General features: G+C 42.2%; 2 protein-coding genes across 13 annotated transcripts in view; one reads left to right on the top strand and one right to left on the bottom strand.

Annotated features, from left to right (window-relative positions):
* Nucleotides 1-776: 776 nt before the first annotated feature.
* Zcrb1 (zinc finger CCHC-type and RNA binding motif containing 1) lies at nucleotides 777-12395 on the bottom strand. 2 transcript variants are annotated; one of them, XM_050129162.1, is made up of 8 exons: nucleotides 12247-12395; nucleotides 11005-11090; nucleotides 8471-8499; nucleotides 5235-5346; nucleotides 4849-4956; nucleotides 2653-2765; nucleotides 2494-2569; nucleotides 777-962 (listed from the first exon to the last, which is right to left on the bottom strand). In XM_050129162.1, exons 2-8 carry the CDS (start codon nucleotides 11086-11088, stop codon nucleotides 831-833), a joined length of 654 nt encoding a protein of 217 aa, XP_049985119.1. In that variant the 5' UTR covers nucleotides 11089-11090; nucleotides 12247-12395; the 3' UTR covers nucleotides 777-830. The 2 variants fall into 2 exon arrangements, with proteins under 2 accessions (XP_049985119.1, XP_049985128.1); XM_050129171.1 differs by lacking the exon at nucleotides 8471-8499.
* Pphln1 (periphilin 1) overlaps nucleotides 12385-19503 on the top strand; it is an 87462-nt gene continuing 80343 nt past the window's right edge. For 2 of the 11 annotated variants that reach the window (XM_050129131.1, XM_050129105.1), the window contains exon 1: nucleotides 12385-12884. Coding sequence is in view for 5 of the 11 variants with exons in the window: in XM_050129082.1 (XP_049985039.1) it covers nucleotides 13684-13723 (40 nt within the window). In the remaining 6 variants the exon portion in view is untranslated. The other 9 variants (XM_050129140.1, XM_050129122.1, XM_050129082.1 and 6 more) reach the window with 8 other exon arrangements.

Here is a 19503-nt window from a genome sequence, read left to right as displayed (position 1 = left end):
GTTTCTTGTAAACAACTTGTTTTCCTTGGCTCTGAGCCTGCTGCAGCTGCTCTGAGTGAGACCCTGATGACAGGGGAGTGGGTTCTGATGAGTCTGCAGCTGAAAGGTCCCGAGAGCTGAGGCATGGCCAGAGCCCTATATAAGCTGCCCCTGAACACAATAAAGTGGACATTCTTGTATCAAGGATGACCCGTGTCTATGTCTCTCTGTGTATTTTTAAGTCTCCAGGCCCAGTTCCCGGCTCGCATAACGACCTGTAGTGGCTCGGGCGCTACAGGTATAGCACCGTACAGTGGGTGCTGTGCTTTACTCATAATCCTTTCTGCTTCAAATTCAGTAAACGTTTAACAGAAATCTAGTAAAAATAATGTGGAGATGGATGGCTGGGAGAGAGAAAAAAACAAACACCTCCCTGTCCTTTTACAGACAGGCAAAGACAGACCCATGAAGAGACAGGTAAGGAGTGCTGACTTGTAGGGAGCAGATCTCAGACCACAGTCAAGTCTGTCAGAGCTAATTTACTATCTCATTTTGTTCTATCAGGAAAGGGATTTATATACTGTTCGTGAAATAGTTTCACATTCCTCGGGAATCATGTTGGTGCTCAGAGTTTAGAACACTTTAGACAGTGGATTTTCAGATTTAACATTTGTACTGTGCTAAGGCAAGCTAGAAACATGGTATTTCAAAATTGTTTTAAAATATTATAGTAAATATCTATTTGGATTTAAGTGTTCTTACATATTCAAATAATAAAAGCAATCTCGACCACAACAACATTTTTTACAGTAAGATTTTATTTGAATAATATTTACAAAATAAATACAATTTTAATCACTAAGTTCTTCTTCATCACTGAAATATGTGCTTTTCTTTATCCTTGGTCGTCTGGAATCATCGGAGGCTGAGGGACCCCCTGGACTGGCTCTCCATCTGTTTTGCTCCTCTTCAATCTTGGCTTGCTGTAATATGATTCAGAAAGCAGACAAAACCCATTATGTATGGCACATCATGTTATCCAAAGGAATTACCACGAGAAGACCAGAACACAAACAATTTCCACCCTCCTAGGTCACACCGACAAATCCCAATCATGGTCCTACTCAAAAACTATCCTAGGGAAATTCCCCAGTCCCATCCCCCAAGACTACTCCCAAGATGCGTTGAACTCCTTATGACGGAAGGATGACTCTGAACTTCTGAGCCTTCTGCCTCTACTTCCATAATGCTGGGGCTGCAACCCTAGCCCATGATTATACCGTGCTCGGATAAAACCCAGAGCATTGTGCATGGTAGCAACCAACGCCCTAGCCATTTTTGTTTTTCAGTTTGTTTCGACACAGGGTTTCACTATGTAGCTTATGTTGGCCTGGAACTTGTTAGGTAGTTCAGGCTGGTGTGAACTCACGATCTTCTACCTCAACCTTCTCAGGTGAGAATACAAGTATGAAATATGATGATTAGCTCGATCCTAGGCAATTTCTAAAGATTCTTTCTAGATAAGCTAAAGACATTTTTAATCAAACCGTTGTTTTAATTTAAACAATAATTTTACCCAGGCTGGTCTTGAACTCCTGATCCTATCTCTAACTTCATATGTGTTGGGATTACAGATGTGCTAACACACCCAGCTAATCCATTGGTTCTCAACTTGTGGGTTGTGACCCCTTTGGAGGTCATATATCAGATATCCTGTCTGCATATCAGATATTTACATCATGATTCATAACTGTAGTAAAATTATAGCTATGAAGTAGTGATGAAATAATTTTATGATGGGGGTAACCACATCATATTAAAGGGCTGCACCATTAGGAAGGTTGAGAACCACTGAGCTGATCCAATATTTCTACCACCTAATTTTGTAATTAAGACAGATTAATAATATGCTAAAGTATAGACTAAAATAATATACTAAAAGTATGTTATTATATTATGGGATCTTACAGCCTAGAAAGAATGAAAGAGAACTTTTCATTCAGATAAAGACCTAAGAATAATGTGTTACCTCAAATTTACAGTGAAAGGAAAACATAGATTACATGATGATCAACACAGTGATAAAAGAATATAAACATAAACTTTAACATGAATTACACCACAGTGCCTTGTCTTATTTATACTTGATAAATTTTATTTTTCAGTTTTTGAGACAGGGTTTCACTCTGTAGTCCAGGCTAGGTTTAAACCCATTTTCCTGTTCTACACTGCTAAGTGTTGAATTCACAGACACGGCCCTGTGAATACTAACTACACTGCCCCCTTTCTCTGAGACAAAGCTTCTTCTGGTGGGTCTTGAATTCCTAGGCCCACATGGTTCTTTACCCCAGCCTTAAGGCAGGCAGGATTAAAGGCTGTAGCTTCGCTCAGTTAAAACAAATCAACCGGGACACAACACACTGTCACACTACTTCCTTCCTTTGCCCTGCCCAGCAAGTGGTCCATCACTGAGCTAGGTCCCCAGGCACCCTGATCCCTTGAGAACACCAGTACCTGAAACGCTATGGCCTGACTGAGACTGTCCAGAGCCGGATCTTCCCCTTCTTCTTCACTCACTTCGACTTCCTCACTAGGTCAGCAAAGGAAAAAAAAATTCAGCTAACAGTAAAAAGGCAAAACCACACAGCATCTTAGTGAGCCTACTATACATACACATCCTCTTCTGGTTCAGGAACTTTCTTCTTCTTCTTCTTTTCTTTCTTCTTGGGAGGCTCACGTTCTCCAAGCATGTTTTTAGGACAGGCATAACTTAAGTGTCCACTTTCCTTTTGTTAAAAAAAGAAAAAAGAAAGAAAAAAAGAATAAAGATGATAGTTGCTGTTATTGACAGGAACCTGCCCTGGCCCTGTGAATGAGAGGCTAGAATCTAGGAGAAACCATATTCTCATTGTGGGAACACAGGACCAGACATGGTCCTTCCCAATAGAAGAGACAGAGTGTGGGCTACTCTAAGGACTAGCATCTGCAGTGATAAACTAAGGAGCAAAGAAGTATTCTTTCCTCAAAATTTTAAATCTCACCTTTCGCCACACAAAAGAATTCTAAATTTAAATGGATCATCAACTCTAAAAGCTTTACATTAGCCTGATAAATGGGGTAAAATTATTTCTATTAGCTTGTAAGATGTTGACTATTCAGCTTTAAGGACAAGTGAAGGCTGGGATGCCGTTCTGGGGCAGAGCGCCTGCATGGCGGGTACAGAGCAGGGATTGGGTCCCAGCACCACACTTGTTTCTCTTTCTTACATACGTGGCTTGCATTATCATCCTATTTTGCTGAGTTGGATTATTATAAGGAGATAGAATATTGCATTGTAAAACATAGGAGCTTTGAGCTACAATCTATACATTAGCTTACTAAACTACTTAACTAACTAAACACTTGTGGCAACAACAATCAAACACATGCAATATCCAATTAACAGAAATTATTAGTTGCTTAAAATCTTTCAAGACATTAAGAAAACTAAAAAATTCATTAGCTTTTTTTTTTTTTGGCTTTTGCAACAGGATTTGTCTGTGTAGCCCTGGCTGACGTGGAACTCAGTCTGTAGACCAGGCTGACCTTGAATTTACGGAGATTCTCCTGCCTCTACCACCCGAGTGCTGGGATTAAAGATTAAAGGTATATGCCACCTGTATTTTTAGAAAACAACCTCGAAGATTCAGAAACTGGTAAAATTATTTTATATTATCTACCCTAGGTATTTTTATTCTCTCTCTTTTTGCTTTGTGATACTGAGGATTGAACCCATATCTTTTAGCATGCCAGGCAATTTCTCTCCCACTCATCTCCGCCTATAGTCCCACCCCAAGTGGGACTTTAGATACTATTAAGTTTTATATATTATTATGCGTGTGGACATGCATTTGCTACAGTCTGAGTGTGGAGGTCAGAGGACAACTTTGTGGATTAGGTTCTCTTCCACCTTTATGTGGGTTCCTAGGATTGAACTCAGGTCATTAGGCATGCATGGCGAACACCTTTACCCATGGAGTCATTTCAGTGATGTTTATATAGATGAGTTTATGTTGGTATTCAGGCATCTGTACTGGCCTACCCTTGAGGTCCTGACAGGACATGGTCTCAGCTGCAGTCACTAAGAGCACCTCTTGTGCACATTCACTATGTTCCCTTTTCTTGCTGCTTCTCTGCCTGTCTGTCTCTTCTCTCCTACTGTTTCTGTCTCCAGAGGCTGTTCTCCCCTTTCTCCTGCTCCCTTTTCCCATTCACTTTCTCCCAATAAAAAAATCCCTCCACCTGAGCTCTGTCGCATGGTGTCTTTCTCTCACATGCTGCTTTTTTAAAAATTACAACAATTTACACTCTTCAAGACAAGTCGCTTTCATAATCTGGGTTTAGCCAGGCAGAAATTTTGGTGAGGAGTTTGGGGTTCAGCTCAGACAGCAGAGTGCTTGTGTGGCATGTAGAACGCCTTGGTAACTCATAAACTAGAAGTGGTGGGGCATACTTGTAATGCCAGCATCTTAAATTCATGATCATCACCTACTGCATGGGGGAGTGTGAGCCAGCCTGTGCTACATTAGACCTATCTCAAACCAACTGAAAACAATCTCAACAAAAATGAAATCGTGGTGAGGCTGGGGAGATAATACAGCGGGGTAAGAGGGCTTTTGCTGCAAGTCACTAGCTTAGCACCAAGTTTAGAGACTCTTGTTAAAAGGGAATAAGTGATTTATCAGGCAGGATTTTTGGAGTCCTGTGTCCTCCATCCACCCCAGAGTCTCCCTTTCTGTGAACACCGCCTCTCCTGCAGGCACCACTAAAAGACTAATATAAAGATCACTTTATACTACAGAAGAGTTACCGAATTTTAGGTTTACTTACCCCACACTCATAACACTTAGACTTATCAAAGTAGTTTCGCCGTCGGATGAACTCAGCTGCTCTTCCATTATCAATAGCAATGCTTGCCTTTATCACTCTACCAAATAACTAAATCAGAGAAAATGTAAATACAGAGGATGTAGTTCACCAAGACTTCGTTATCAGATACTGTCTCCTCAATTCTTGTTTAATAAATGTGACAGATTCTATGCCATAATTTCCCCTTCAGTCTTCCAATGTTTTGATAACCCAATACAATGCTGACATCGTTTCTCCTCAATTACAGATAGTAATCAGACTTTATGATCTCCTGCAGCCCCACTGCTCTTGCTTTAGATGAACACAGACACTTTTGGGTTACAACCTTGATGAAAAGAATGGCTTACCTGTTTGTTATTTATTGCTCTGGTGCAGTTTAAGGCAGAGTCTTTATCCAAAAACAAAATAAACGCAACACCTTTACTCTTCCTCGTGTCTTTGTCTTTCATTATAGTAACCCTTAAAGCACAAAGAAACAGTTAAAAAAAATAAGACAAAAACTTGTAACTACTCAGGAAACTCAAGATGATTTTTTTTAAATCAGGTTAAATAATAAAACATTTGAAAAGAGAAATTTAAAAAATCATTAGTGGTAGAGGCTTGTGATTCCAACACGTGGCAGAGGGAAATGGAAGGAACAGGAGTTCAGGGTCATTCTTGGCTCGAGAGCTTTAGGCCAGCCTAGGCTAGGAGACCCTGTCTAAAGAAAAATGACTTAAACCATCCAGCTCCTCAAAGTCCTGAGGGATCAAGGAGATTGGAAATGAGAAAATGACACTGACAATACAGAAGAGCACAGCTAGAATGGGAGCTATCAGAGCTTGAAGGGTCTAGTTGATAGACAGGCTGATCCAATTGCTACAGCATTATCAACTACATATCAAAATGCCTACCTCTTCCCCTTGCGAAACCAAAAACACAAGCTGAGGCATTCTCATGTATACAGAGAGCAAAACGATTTACTATTTTTCTTAAGTTTTAGATCCAAGTGTCTTCATTTCAAACAATTTCCAGCTTAGTGGTCCTTAGCTCTTCCTCAGTGCCCCAGGCTATAGGGGTTGCTAACCGCATGTCATTTAGTGTAATTTAGAAAAACAATGCTTGAATCTGCTATGGTGGCACATGCTCTGTGCCAACACTCAGAATGCTAGGGCAGGAAGACTTTACCAAGATGAAGGCTTGTATATAGTGAGGTATGTAGTGAGGTATCTATCCTTTTGTTTATTCATTTGAGATTTTTATTTTATGTGCATGGGTATTTTGCCTTCATGTATGTTTGTGTTCTATGTATGTGTATTGCCTGAGAGTCAGGTGCCCTGGGAACTGGAATTACAGTTGCCAAGTAGGTGCTGGGAATCAAACCTGGGTACTCTGGAAGAGCACTCAGTGTCCCTGATGGCTGAGCCTTTTCGCCAGCCTGAGACTGTAGCAAACTTTTTTGTTGGCCACCAGCTCACAAATAACAACACGGAGACTTAATTATGAAAGCTTGAACTTTAGCATAGGCTTGTCTCCACTAGCTCTCATAGCTTAAATTAACCCATTTATATTAATCTACATTCTGCCACATGACACTACCTCTCTTCCATCTTGTACCTCCTTTTTCTTCTGCACCTCTGGCCGGCAACCCCACCTTTCTGCCCAGAGTTCTCTCTCTGTCTGTAAGTCCTACCTATACCTCTTTTGTAGATATTAGCCATTTAGCTTTTTATTGCACCAACTACAGCAACACATCTTCGCATAGTGTACAAATATTCTACAAAATGTATAAAAACAATGTGTACACATACATGTATATATTCATAGTCAAGGGAGTGCACGCTACAGAGCAAGTGGAAATACTAAAGACAGGTACATGTGGATAAAGGAATCTTTTTTTAAAAGGTAACAGTGCTTTGTTAGTGAATTCCCAGCACTCACTTAAAGGCTGGGCATGGCAGTCTTGGTGAGCAGAAACTGGTATATCCCAGGAGCTCATTGGCAAGCCTAGCAGAAGCGGTTAACCTCAGGTTTAGTGAGAGGCCCTGAGCTGAGAGGGAAGTAGAGTGGTAGACCCAGGGCACCTGCGGTCCTCCTGTCTTCTCTATGTGCATGTGTCAGAGTGTGCGCACACGAACAAAAGGGAGGGCATGCTACTTCTACTAGATACCTTATTCTTCCTTGCTTCCACCTCTCAGTCCTTGCTTATTGAAATCTGCCTTATTTACAGGGCTTAAGATTCTGTTTCTGTCCTAATATATACTATGGAAATCACTTCTCCTTTCTACTAATTAGGTTCTCCTTCATTTATCTATTTATTAATATAGATAATGCCTCGACTCATCTACTTTAATGTAAAGTCTTTTAATGCTACCATTGTAACCTGTTTATTTTGCTCATTACATTGGAACAAAAACACATAACATGTTTCCTAAAAGGGTACACCTACATGGTTGTTCATTTGGATACTCAGCCACTGTTAGATTCAGGCTTGGGCAATGAACACTATAGAGGAAAAAAAAAAGTAATGTACCCCCAGGGGAAAAAAAGTTTAGTAATGGAGACACTGTAAACCAGTTATAATAGGGGCCACACTTACAGATCTCTTCTTTGGTAACTGGAAAAAAAATATCATAGCAAGGACTTCAAAACAAAACAAGCAAATCTGTAATGACCTCTGAGTTCCCAGATGCAGAACGAGGTGTTTTCAGACGTGGGATAGGTGTGAGGGGCTCATTCTAGCGTACACTGTGAAGCAAACACGTTCCTGAAACACGGAGGCCATCCCATCACATTCTTCTTGCATATCCAGTCCTTACATACCCCAAACATAACTGATTTAACTCCCAAATGCTCTCTCAAAGATGAACAGCTTTTCCTTGGGACCATTTTGTTCCAGGTTTCTTCCATGGTGTAGTTGCAGATTTAAGTCTAACTATCTCAATTTGGCTGAGAATAACATCAAACTGGTCTACAGAGGGAATTATATTTACTTGGAGCTAATGAGGATTGGTATCCAGTAAAACAGATTCAAGTAGTCTTTTGAAGATGTGTTCCAAGGATTTATAAAATAGCGCTGTAGTTGCGGCTTTAAAACTACAAATGGGCTTGAAATCACAGCACTTCTTAAGAGTTCTGACTGTGCTCAGTACTGGTCTCTAGGTAGTTTGGGGGTCAACAGAGGTTAAGAATGTTTCAGGGATTAACTCATGGGGTGGGAGGCAAGTCTACAGCCAGTTCAAAGGTTTGGCTGTAGAGATATCTGACACCATTTTCACAGTGGCTTGACACCACCATGAGTACCGAGTCAGTGTTACTCCAGTGTAGTCCCCCCCTTGACATTTCCAACTCATCAAGAACAAGCTCTGAAACCTTCACGGAGCTCAGAGTTTAGGAGTGCTCTTAGTAAGTCTGAGGCCCTGAAATCGGTTCTCAGCAATATTAAGACAATGCTCTTAAACTATTACATATTTATAATACATAGTCACTTATGATATGAAAACTGTCAGGTGCTTATGTACATGGATAAATAACTGAACTTTACATAAAAATGTTAACAGTAGTATTTTTATTTAATCAAGTATCTTGTAACATAACTACTTACTTCACAACTTTGCCATACTTGGAAAATATCTGAAACAAAAGATCACAGAATAATTTATAATTTAAAATATTATAAAAATTAAATATTCTGATTGTATACACTAACCAGATTCTTCACTATATTTTATGAAGAATTTCAGCCTTCAGTCTATGTAACAGGTAGATCATGACTTAGGGGCCACCTTGGGCAACACAGCAAAACCCTGAATCAACAAACCAAAAAAAAAAAAATTTTTCTAAATTACTAGAATAATATAGTTACTGGAGTTAAAGGTAATCTGCTTCAAGTTCCTAAACTCCCCCTAGGGAGTGGACGGAGAGAAAAAACCATCGACATGTCTAGATCTTCGGCATACGCACTAGGTAGCAGCTGAATTCCCGATCTATGGGACTATCAAACCCAGCAGAGCTCCAGCTCAACCTGTACTGTGGAATATCACAGTACCAATGACTTAAACAATCAATGTTTAAAGAAAGACAGAGCTCTGATTAAATACATAACCAAAAGCTTCCTATAATAAAAAAAGCATCTCCAGCCAGGAGTGTTATAAATGTCTAAAATCCCAGTATTCAGAAGATGGAAGCAAGAAGACCATGGCAAGCCCAGGCTACAGAGCAAGATCTCGTTGGCAAAGATAACAAAAAAACAAGGATCTTTTTATTTCTACATGTGCAGTCCTTGTCCCATCATTAGTATAACAGTGGGGCTTTCGTCCCTTGTACTTCTCCATACATCCTAACAAACTTTCCCATTTCTATAGTTTCAGCATCATTAATATTCTGATGTTATTTAATGCTTAGAAATAATATTCCTAAGACAAGGCATCTAGATCTTATTGTGGAGCCAGCCATGATAAGCTAAATAGAAACAGACTACCCAAAGGAAGTTCTTTACTTCCAACCATTATCACCTGCCAGAGCAGAACTCAGCCATCATAACCTTAATGGAGGTCTGAGTCTCAGTGGTTTACCCTGAAGCAATACCTGGTTGCAGGAAAACTAAGATTACCTGAGCACCACCCAAGAACAGACCATCCAAAGGAAATGCCTAAAGTTCCAACCTTTGTAGATAGGATCACCTGCCAGCACACTTACTTGTCCTTGTTGGCTTTTGGGGGACTTTGCAGATCTGGGCATAACACTTATCACATGCAGTTTAGTAATGAAATGCTGAGTTCTGGGTCTTAATGTAAGCAACATTAGATTCCAAGGCCAGCAGCTTCTGTGTAATTGCAACTTTCTAATGGGCTCTCATTTCAGAGCGAAGCTAGAGAGATTGCCTTAATCAGGCCTGTATAGCAAGGGGAGAGTAAGTTTACTTATCCTACCCTTCCTTGTGGAAATGATTGTGCTCCAGACACCTGGACAACTACTTCCTACTGCTTCAGTTTTATTCAAAAGTCACCTTTTGTTTGTTTGTGACGAGGTCTTGTGCATTCCAAGCTTGCCTCAAAGTCCCCATGTAGCTGAGGATGACATGGACTTTCCAATATTCAGCTGGAAATCATAGGTCCATTGTCAATCAATGCCCAGTTTATGTGGTGCCAGGGATCGATCCCACACAGGGCTTTGTGCATTCAGGGCGAACATTCTTCCAAATACTTTACACTCCCAGCCGCCAGTTGCGGTTATTTCTTAGCACCCAGTCTAGGATTTCACCTCTAAGTCTAATTTGGTATCCCTCTTTACTGTTCTCATTTGTGAGACGGGGTCTAAATTGCCCAGTCTGGCCTCCTGCCTCAGCTTCCCTTGTGCTGGTTACAGGAATGTGTAACTACGCTAGGCAAGTGGTCCATCTTGGTTTTTGTTTGAGATAGCATACTACAGTTTCAGCTAGCCTTGAACTCACGATCTCTTGCCTCAGCTTTCAGACTGTCAGGATCAGAGGCATGCATCATCATCTAGCTGATTATAAAGCACATATTGTTTTCTTTATATAAAATCAGTAGTGGTGCACGCCTTTAATCCAAGCACTTTGGAGACAGAAGCAGGTTCAAAGCCAGCCTGATCTACAAATTGAGTTCCAGGACAGCCAGGGCTATACAGAGAAAGCCTGTCTTGAAAAAACAAAACAAAAAAAAAAAAAAAAAAAAAAAGGGAAAAAAATCAAAAATTCTCTACAGACGTTAAAATTTTAAATTATTTTTTATGAAAATTTACAGGAGATATCTACCAAGAATTTTCCAGAAAGCAGTAATTTGCTTAAGCTACAGTTTCTCTCTCTCTCTCTCTCTCTCTCTCTCTCTCTCTCTCTCTCTCTCCCTCCCTCCCTCCCTCCCTCCCTCCCTCCCTCCCTCCCTCCCTCCCTCTCTTTTTTTGGATTTTCCAGACAGGGTTTCTCTGTAGTTTTTGGTACCTGTACTGGAACTAGCTAGTGTAGACCAGGCTGGTCTTGAACTCACAGAGAACCATCTGCCTCCCCAGTGCTGGGATTAAAGGCATGCACCACCACTGTCCGGCTTCTAAATTTTTTTTTTTCACAGTTTTTCTCTTAAAGAGAAAATTCATTAGTTAGATACTGACAGCAAAACTTACCCTGTATAAATCATTGTTCGTCAGGGAGAAGGGCAAGTTGGATACATACACTGTGCTCTTACTTGGAGCCAAGCCACCACTCATTTCTAAAATGGAAAACAAACCATCAGGAGTCTCATTCCAAATACAACCAAACGCTGGCAATCACTGATTTCATTAAGGCAGCACTCTACAGCCTCCATTCAAGTAAAGAGATTAGAGTAGGTTCTGTGGGGGTGAGGTGTGAATTACCATAATCCTTTTCAAGCAGCGGATGTCTGCTGCACTGCGGTTTAAAGAGGTAGAGAAGCCAAAACGCTATTTTTTTCTGTCTTTTGGGGGTAAAAGCAAAAAGATGCTTTCCAAGCACATGCTATCTATAATTTTCCTGCCCACCTCCGAAAGAGATACCTGCCAATCCCTCCTTTTTGTTCTTGGTTTGGTCCCCCGGCAACCACCCCGGCAGGGTTTCTCTGTAGAGCTCTGGAGCCTGTCCTGGAACTAGCTCTTGTAGACCGGATCGGCCTCGAACTCAAGAGAATCGACTGCCTCTGCCTCCCGAGTGCTGGGATTAAAGGTGTGCGCCACCACTACCCGATTTGTTCTTTTTTTTTTTTTTTAACTCCTCAACCTCCTGTACCTGTAAAATACATGGATTACAAGCACAGGCCACAACACCTGTCTCATTTTTGATAACTTTGGATACTTGTTATTTTCTTATTATTTGTCTCCCGAGTGATTTTTCTGCAGGAAATTTAGCTTCATATTTTGATAAAGTTATTAGCTTTTTAAATTTTGTGCCTAAACAATTTATAAAGTGGCATTATTTTATTAAATGAATTACGTGTTTTGAATGGACATTAACCTGTATATTTATAAGAATGCTCAGTAATCAATTCACCGGCTTACAACCCTGCAAATAACCAGGGGAAATTACATTCAACCTAAATGAATTTAACATTTTGATTTAAAAAGCGCAGGTGTCGGCAGGATTCACAAGTACCTGGAATAACAATGTAACTACCCTAAGAATGATAATGGTCCAACCGGAAGAGAGCTTCGGGCCCGGCACGGGGGTGGGGTAGGATATTTAAAAAGCCTCAGGTAGCCAACATCTGCAGGTCACTTCTCTAGTTTCTCAGGTAGAAAGGCCATGTGGATTGGACGTCCCCAGGTTCGGGGCCGTGGAGGTTTTGGGGACCCTGGGGGTCGCGGGAGCCGGGGGGGCTACAGGGGTCATGGGGCTGCGGCGTCGCTGCTTACCTTCAGTGCAGCGGCCCCGAGTGAAGGCTGCGAGCCCGCGGCGGCCTCACCCCCAGCTCCTCTCTGCGGGGCGAGCATCCACGGCCAGAGCGCGGAGCAGCGCCCGCCCGGTCCCACCGATTGCGCCGAGCAAAGCCCCTCCGGATCCACCGAGAGCGCGGAGCAGCGCCCCTCCGGATTCAACGAGAGCGCGGAGCAGCTCCACTCCAGATCCACGGAGAGCGCGGAGCAGAGCCCCTCCGGTCCCACCGAGAGCGCGGAGCAGAGCCCCTCCGGTCCCACCGAGAGCGCGGAGCAGCGCCCCTCCGGTCACCCCGAAAGCGCCGAGCAGCGCCCCTCCGGTCCCACCGAAAGCGCCGAGCAGCGCCCCTCCGGTCCCACCGAAAGCGCCGAGCAGCGCCCCTCCGGTCCCACCGAAAGCGCCGAGCAGCGCCCTTCCGGTCACCCCGAAAGCGCCGAGCAGCGCCCCTCCGGTCACCCCGAAAGCACCGAGCAGCGCCCCTCCCGTAACACCGACACCTCAGCGAACGCGGGCCCGGGCTCGGCGCGCCCGGTGACGTCACTGCTTGCGCCGGAAGTTCCTTCGAAGAGAGCGGACGTCTGCCTTCGCGGGTTTCTGCGGCAGAAGCGGAACGTAGGTGAGCGAGTCGCTCTCCCCAGAGGCGCGAGGGGCGCATGCGGCGGGAGGGTTGCCGGGCGGGCGTTTCCTGCCGCGTCGGAGGTGTGCATTCTGCGCTCGTGGTGGAACCTGGAGAGGCCCAGTGGATTTGGGCGGAAAGCAAAATCTTGAATGTGAGACACAGGTTCGGCTTCTTGTTGGCAGTTTAATGTGCAAAAACGATACGAAGCTAGGTAACTTGAGTGGCCTGAGGTCAGTCAGGAAGTCTGTGATATTTATTTTTGGACATACCCGGCTCCTTACTAGGCACTTTGAGAGACTGAAAAAGTGCAAGAAATAGCCCATTTGCTGTTGAGAATCTCAGTGTGGCCGGGGGAGACAAAGCCAGCGTGGGGAGAGTTGGATTCACAGAGTGACCCATTCTTGAGTACTGGCATGGACAGATGTCGAGCTTCTTGGTTCCTTTCCGCTCTCTCTCCCCTCCTCCCGTAAATACGGAATGGGCACACGCTGATTATTCCTTAAGAGGTCGTCCTGGGCCGTTCATTTTTACAGAGAAATCAGGAAATAATGCATGGTAGTTTATACTTAACTTCTACCCAGCAGCACACCCAGACCAGGCCTGTAACTACCCCCTGGGAACCTGCGTGTCAGCAGCCCGGAGCCCCGAGCCCGTTCTGAAGCCTGCACAATCAATCCTGACTGAAGCGGAGGGACGAAGTGCAATCCATCCAGGGCGCAGCAGAGTTTTGAGAGGCACTAATGCCTTGGCGTCCACCAAGGGACCACTGGCAAACTTGTGGCCAGCCAAAACTACCATGCTTCCCATCCCGGTTGTGCTTGGTTATCGCCCACGATGTAAGCCCCTTTTCTATGCGTTATTTCACCTCCGTGCTGTTTTGTGCTTCCTCTCCCTTGATTTGGGGTATCGCCACTTCTTCAGTTCACCCCCGAAGACACTGTGCTCTGTGCAATCGATTTTGTCCGCTTACCAAACTCACATATTTAAGCCTTGTTTTGAAATTGTCTTTCATTTTCAACCTTAGGTGTAGCTTTCGCCTTTAAACTGAACTCGTTTTCAAACACCTGTGTTCTAAGATTGGCTGTTATTCCGTATATACCTGATTGATTGCGTTTCCTTAAAATCTTTTTTTTTTTATACCCTCTCTTCAATGTCTTGCTTCCTTTTGGGTCCTCTGACTTTTCAGCCCACTTAGCCCTCGTTCCAATAATATAATTCCCATTCTTTTTTTCCTTCTAAGCAGGGACTCTCAGTGTGGCCCAAACTGGCCTGGAACTGGTGAGCCTCTTTTGCCTCGGTCCTCCCAGAGTTCTGATTACGGCCCTTTCTCTTTTTTTTTTTTTTTTTTTTTTGGTTTTTCGAGACAGGGTTTCTCTGTGGCTTTGGAGCCTGTCCTGGAACTAGCTCTGTAGTCTCGAACTCACAGAGATCCCCCTGCCTCTGCCTCCCGAGTGCTGGGATTAAAGGCGTGCGCCACCATCGCCCGGCTGATTACGGCCCTTTCTGAGGCTTAGCAGTGCTCTATTTCTGAGTAGTCCCCTCCCTAACTTCCTGGAGTTAGAGTTCTTTAAGTGTTTATTTCCCTCCTACCACACGGTCGTTTGTTTCTTAATTGTTTCGTTTGTTTCTTAATTGTTTGTATCTTTTGTCTTTATACTGATAGCTGTGAGGGAGGCTGTGTTTGTCTTGCTTATCTTTGGAATGCAACTTTCTATAGTTTTAGGGGTTAATGAATATGTAAGTGGCAAGAATTGGCTGCCTGCTACTTAGCTATAACAAATGGATGATTTGTGAGGTGTGATCTTGGTCAACCAGTTTGTTCAAGGAACAGTTCAAATTCCTTTCTTTTGTATATTTGGGGGGGGTGTCTGGTCTCAAATTCAGCAGAGATCTGCCTGCTTCTGCCTCCCGATTGTTTGAAGGTGTTCAAATGCTATTAACAACAAGAACAACAAACCCTCAACAACTACAAACCCTATACCTCAGCCAGCCCCCTCCCCCAGGGTTTCTGGATTTCTTTGTGTAGCACTGGCTGTCCTGGAACTCACTCTGTAGATCCAGCTGCTTCTGCCTCCTGTGGTCTGGGATTTAAGGCATGCATCACCACACGTGGTTTGAATCTCAGCTTTTAAGTGTTTTTCTGATAAAAGTCACGTGTTGTCTACTGATTACTAATTTGGGATCTCTTTTAGGTGTTGGAGAGGACTAATGATGTATTTTTAGAGAATAACAGATTTATTTATTTATTTTGGTTTTTCGAGATGATTTCTCTGTAGCTTTGAAGCCTGACCTGTCACTTGATCTGTATAGACCCGGCTGGCCTCAAACGTGCGGAGATCCACCTGCCTTGCCTCCCAAGTGCTGGGATTAAAGCTGTGCGCCACCACCACCCGGCAATCTTTGGCTCTTAATTGTAGATACTGACTCGATCTGTTTTATTATCTTGGTATAACAGATTTTAGTTCAGGGACATAAAGTTACATTACAGAATAAAACAGATAACAATGTAGTATTTTAGGTCAGATGCATTCAGGGTGATATTTCTATAGACCAGGGCAGTGTAGTATTTTAAATTTTAACAAAACTGATGGGATAGTGAGTGGCACTGGGATTATAGACTGTATTAACCACCATGTGGGTGCTGGAAACCAAACCCCTAGCTTCCAAAAGAGCAACTAGTGCTCTGAATGACTAAGCCATCTCTCCAGGCCCTACTCTGTTTTTAACTGATGAAGGAAATCATAGGAAAGATATATATTAGTGGGGTATCATTAATGCTTAAATACATAAATGTATTTCTTAATTTGGGGTCACGATAAACATTTTTCTTCAAATACCATTTCCTTTTTTTTTTTTTTCTTTTTTCCCGAGACAGAGTTTCTCTGTGGTTTTGGAGCCTTTCCTGTAACTAGCTCTTGTAGACCAGGCTGGTCGCGAACTCACAGAGATCCACCTACCTCTGCCTCCCGAGTGCTGGGAATAAAAGGCGTGCGCCGCCACCACCGCCCGGCTCAAATACCATTTCTTTATGGTAAAGTTTTTCCAAATTCTTATAGACTTTTGAAGTATATTAACTATTATTGTTATCCATCACCTTTCTACTATACAAAGGAATGAAATTGGGGTTCAACCTGAATATGCAAAAATCAGAGCAGCCAGCCAGCCACTGGCTCTTAACTCAACCTCAGTCCAAAAATAGCAATCCTGCCTCTAAGAATCTCAGAATGAGACTGTATTTGAGAGCTGTCTCCTCCCGTTTTATAATCCTCTCTAGGACTGGGCTTATAGGCGTGAACTACTGGGCTTAAAGTTCTGCACTGCCCGGTTTCTATGGCAATTAGTGTGGCTACAGGGATTAAAGGTGTGTGTCATTGCTAGCTGGTCTATAATGCTGGCCAGTGTGACTGTTTTACTCTCCCGATCCCCAGGCAAGCTTTATTAAATACAAGTGAAATACCACAACTATGAAACGCCAGGACTTAATGCCCTACTTTGCTATAATTGTCCCCATTTATTAACCTCTCTCTATCCTTTTCTTTTGCTAGTCTTCTTGACTCCCACCCAGTAACCATCGCTATTTCCAATTAAGAAGTTATGAGGTTTACATGTTTCTTANTTTTTTTTTTTTTTTTTTTTTTTTTTTTTTTTTTTTTTTTTTGCCTGTTCCTTTTTGTGGTAATTTAATTCAAGGTCCAGCTTGACCAAGGGATGTAGCAGAGTGGCGGAATGCTAGCATGTATGAAATAGTGGTGTCAACCCGAAGTTAAAAAAGCACCGTAAGGCCATGAGCCAGCTTGCTTAGAGATTCCTCTTTTTGTAGTTCACACTGTCCTGTGATTCTGATATGTGAGATAATCTATCTTCCAAACTGATAGGCAGAAAATTCCAAACTGGATCAGGAACAACCTGAAAATATGGTTTCCATTCTGCAATCTGGTAGTGTGTCACCCCCTGGGATGTCTGTGCTGCTCCTAACAGAGCCCAGTCTTTGTAGGAGAGCACTCTGCTGGCCTTTGAGTTTCAGGTGAACACACCCCATATTCACACTCTGTCTTAGTTAGGGTGATCTGATGAGAAGCATGACCAAAAGCAAAGTTGGGGAAGAAAGGGTTTATTTAGCTTAAACTTCTTCAGCACTGAAGGAAGTCAGGACAGGAACTCAGATTGGGAAGGAAACAGGAAGCAGCAGCTGATGCAGAGGCCGTGGAGGAGTGCTTCTTACTGGTTTGCTCATCATGGCTTGTCTAGCCTGCTTTCTTATAGAACCTAAGAAGGACCACCTGCGTCATGGGGATGGCATCAACCACAGTGGACTGGGGCATTCCCCATCAATCACTATCACTAATTAAAATGCCTTATAGCTGGATCTTATGGAGGCATTTTCTCAATTGAGGATCTCTCCTTTCAGAGTATTCTTGTGTCAGATTGAACAGCTTTCATTACAGGTTCTCCTCCCTTTTTTTATTTTACATTATTGTACTTAATTTTTTGTTAAGGACCTCATATAGTCTAGGCTGGACCTGGAACTGGTTTTTTTTTTTTTTTGTTTTGTTTTTTAAATATAACTCTGGCTGCTTTAAACTGGCTACATGGGTAAAGCTCTCTTTAAATGTGTGTCTGCTTTTGCAGTCTTTGGATTACAGATATGTACTACTACACCTGGCCTTGTGAAGCTGGTAAGAGTGAAGTGCTTGAAGGATGCTAAACTGGTGGGAATTTTAGGATTTACGTGAGTCCCAAGCCAGCCAGGGCTACACAGTGAAAGTATTTCAAACTTCTGTCCCCTCCATTCCTAAACTATATAATTTATCATGGAAAAAAATACATCGTCTTTTTGTTCTAGCCTCCTGCCTCCTTTTCTAATCCATTTTGTATGCTGATAAATCAACCTTTTGAATTAACATCCTTCCTCCACTTATTCCCAAGGTTCAAAGCCTCTATTCAATGTTTTGTCTAAAATTTACTTTATTGTTTGATGCCCTGGAACCTGTTTTCTCTGCTTGCCTACTTCTCTTGTGATAATGTTGGGAAGGGTTGGGGATGGTACTCCAGGCTCAACACCAGAATTTCAGTTTTTGAGAGCTTTAAGAGTTTTTAATGTAAAAGTGAGGGGTTGTATCTCCATCACTAGGATAGTGTGGGTAATTAAATGTCTTGAGAGCTTATTGCACAATTCTTGTATTTAGGAGAGCAAATAAAAATTTGTCAGGTCCTGGAGCAGATAGGTTTGTTTATCATTGCTTTATGGTCTCCTTTGGTCAGTTCTTTCTCAGACACATTCAGAATCATTCCTAATGCCTTTGCCTTTCCTTGGATTCTATTATTCACTATTTATTCTTTTGAGTCATCATTCAAAATTCTGTTTAATTATTAATTTTTAAAAAATTTATTTTAGCTTTCTTAAAAGTTGTCTTACCTTGCATATATTTTTTTAAAGCTAGCTCTTACTTTGTAGCCCTGGTTGGCCTAGAACTCACAGAGCAAAGATTAAAGGGGTCCCTTACCATATCCACACCTAACATAGAGTGCCAAGCAACATGGAATTCTAATTGGGATTTTGCTGTTGTGACCATTTTAGCCGGTATCAGTGAAATCTTTTTCAAACATTTTAATTATATTCTAAAAGTGTTTTTGGCTTAGTTGTTTGGAATTGTAAACACTTTCTGCTAAAAGCAGTCTTACACAATTTTTAGCTTCAGGTCAGCCCCTTATCGTCTTCCTTAGTGTTTCAGTGTATATGGCAGGAATATGCTTACTTCCCTTTAATCTGTTGATCTTAGCCCGAGATGAGTTTAAAATTTGAAAGCAGTTAGGTTTTGGGGACTTTGAAAAGACAGGATCTGGATAGTTTTGCTTTGTAAAGCTCTTGGATAACTCTAGTGTACAGCAAGATTGAAATTCTCTTGGATGTGGGATTTAAGTTTCTCATCCTTTGAAATGGTATTGACACCACAAAAGTGTGACTATAATCATAAAAACTTAACAAGAAGTTCTTGAATAATTTAAGGTGCCAACTACTCTAGTATTAGGATTCCCTAGAATGAATCCTGGGATGTCATATGAACTACTTATTAGAAACTATATACTATAAGAAACAATATAGGCATATAGTCATTGCCTTTGCAGTGGGAGGAGAAAGAGGAAGAGTGAATGGAATATGGGACTGTTTCATAGTACTGTATGGTCTTTTGAGGTGCACAGAGAAGGACTAATTCAGCTCTTTGGGAGACTATAAGAAAGGCTGGTGTTTGGGCTGTATCTTGAACATAGACTAGATAGTTCAGAGATGCTTTGGTAGAGATCAAGCTGCAGTGTATCCTTTGTAACCAGAATAGGAAGTTTAGATACTTGTGCTTGTTGAGGTTGTAAAAATAACTGGATGGAGTAAACCTTTAGGTGTAACAGGTTGAGTTTTATTACTCAGGTTTCTGATTTGAGCCTTTGGGTTTCATTGATCAGAATGGGGAAGACAGGAGGTAAGACGAGTCTCTGAGAAAGTGAAGAACTGTTGGTGTGTTGAGCTGGAGGTGTATGCAACATTCTTTAGAAGGAAGTTAGGATGGAAGGGGGGATGCCCAATCATTTATTGAGAGGGATGGTTTTATAACGTGAGTAA

This window comes from Alexandromys fortis, unplaced genomic scaffold (genome assembly GCF_014885135.2).
Source record: "Alexandromys fortis isolate MF-2015 unplaced genomic scaffold, M_Fortis_MF-2015_v1.1 scaffold_28, whole genome shotgun sequence".
Classification (NCBI taxonomy): Eukaryota; Metazoa; Chordata; class Mammalia; order Rodentia; family Cricetidae; genus Alexandromys; species Alexandromys fortis.
The sequence above is the reverse complement of the archived record's forward strand: the minus strand, read 5'-3'. Positions and strand labels throughout refer to the sequence as shown.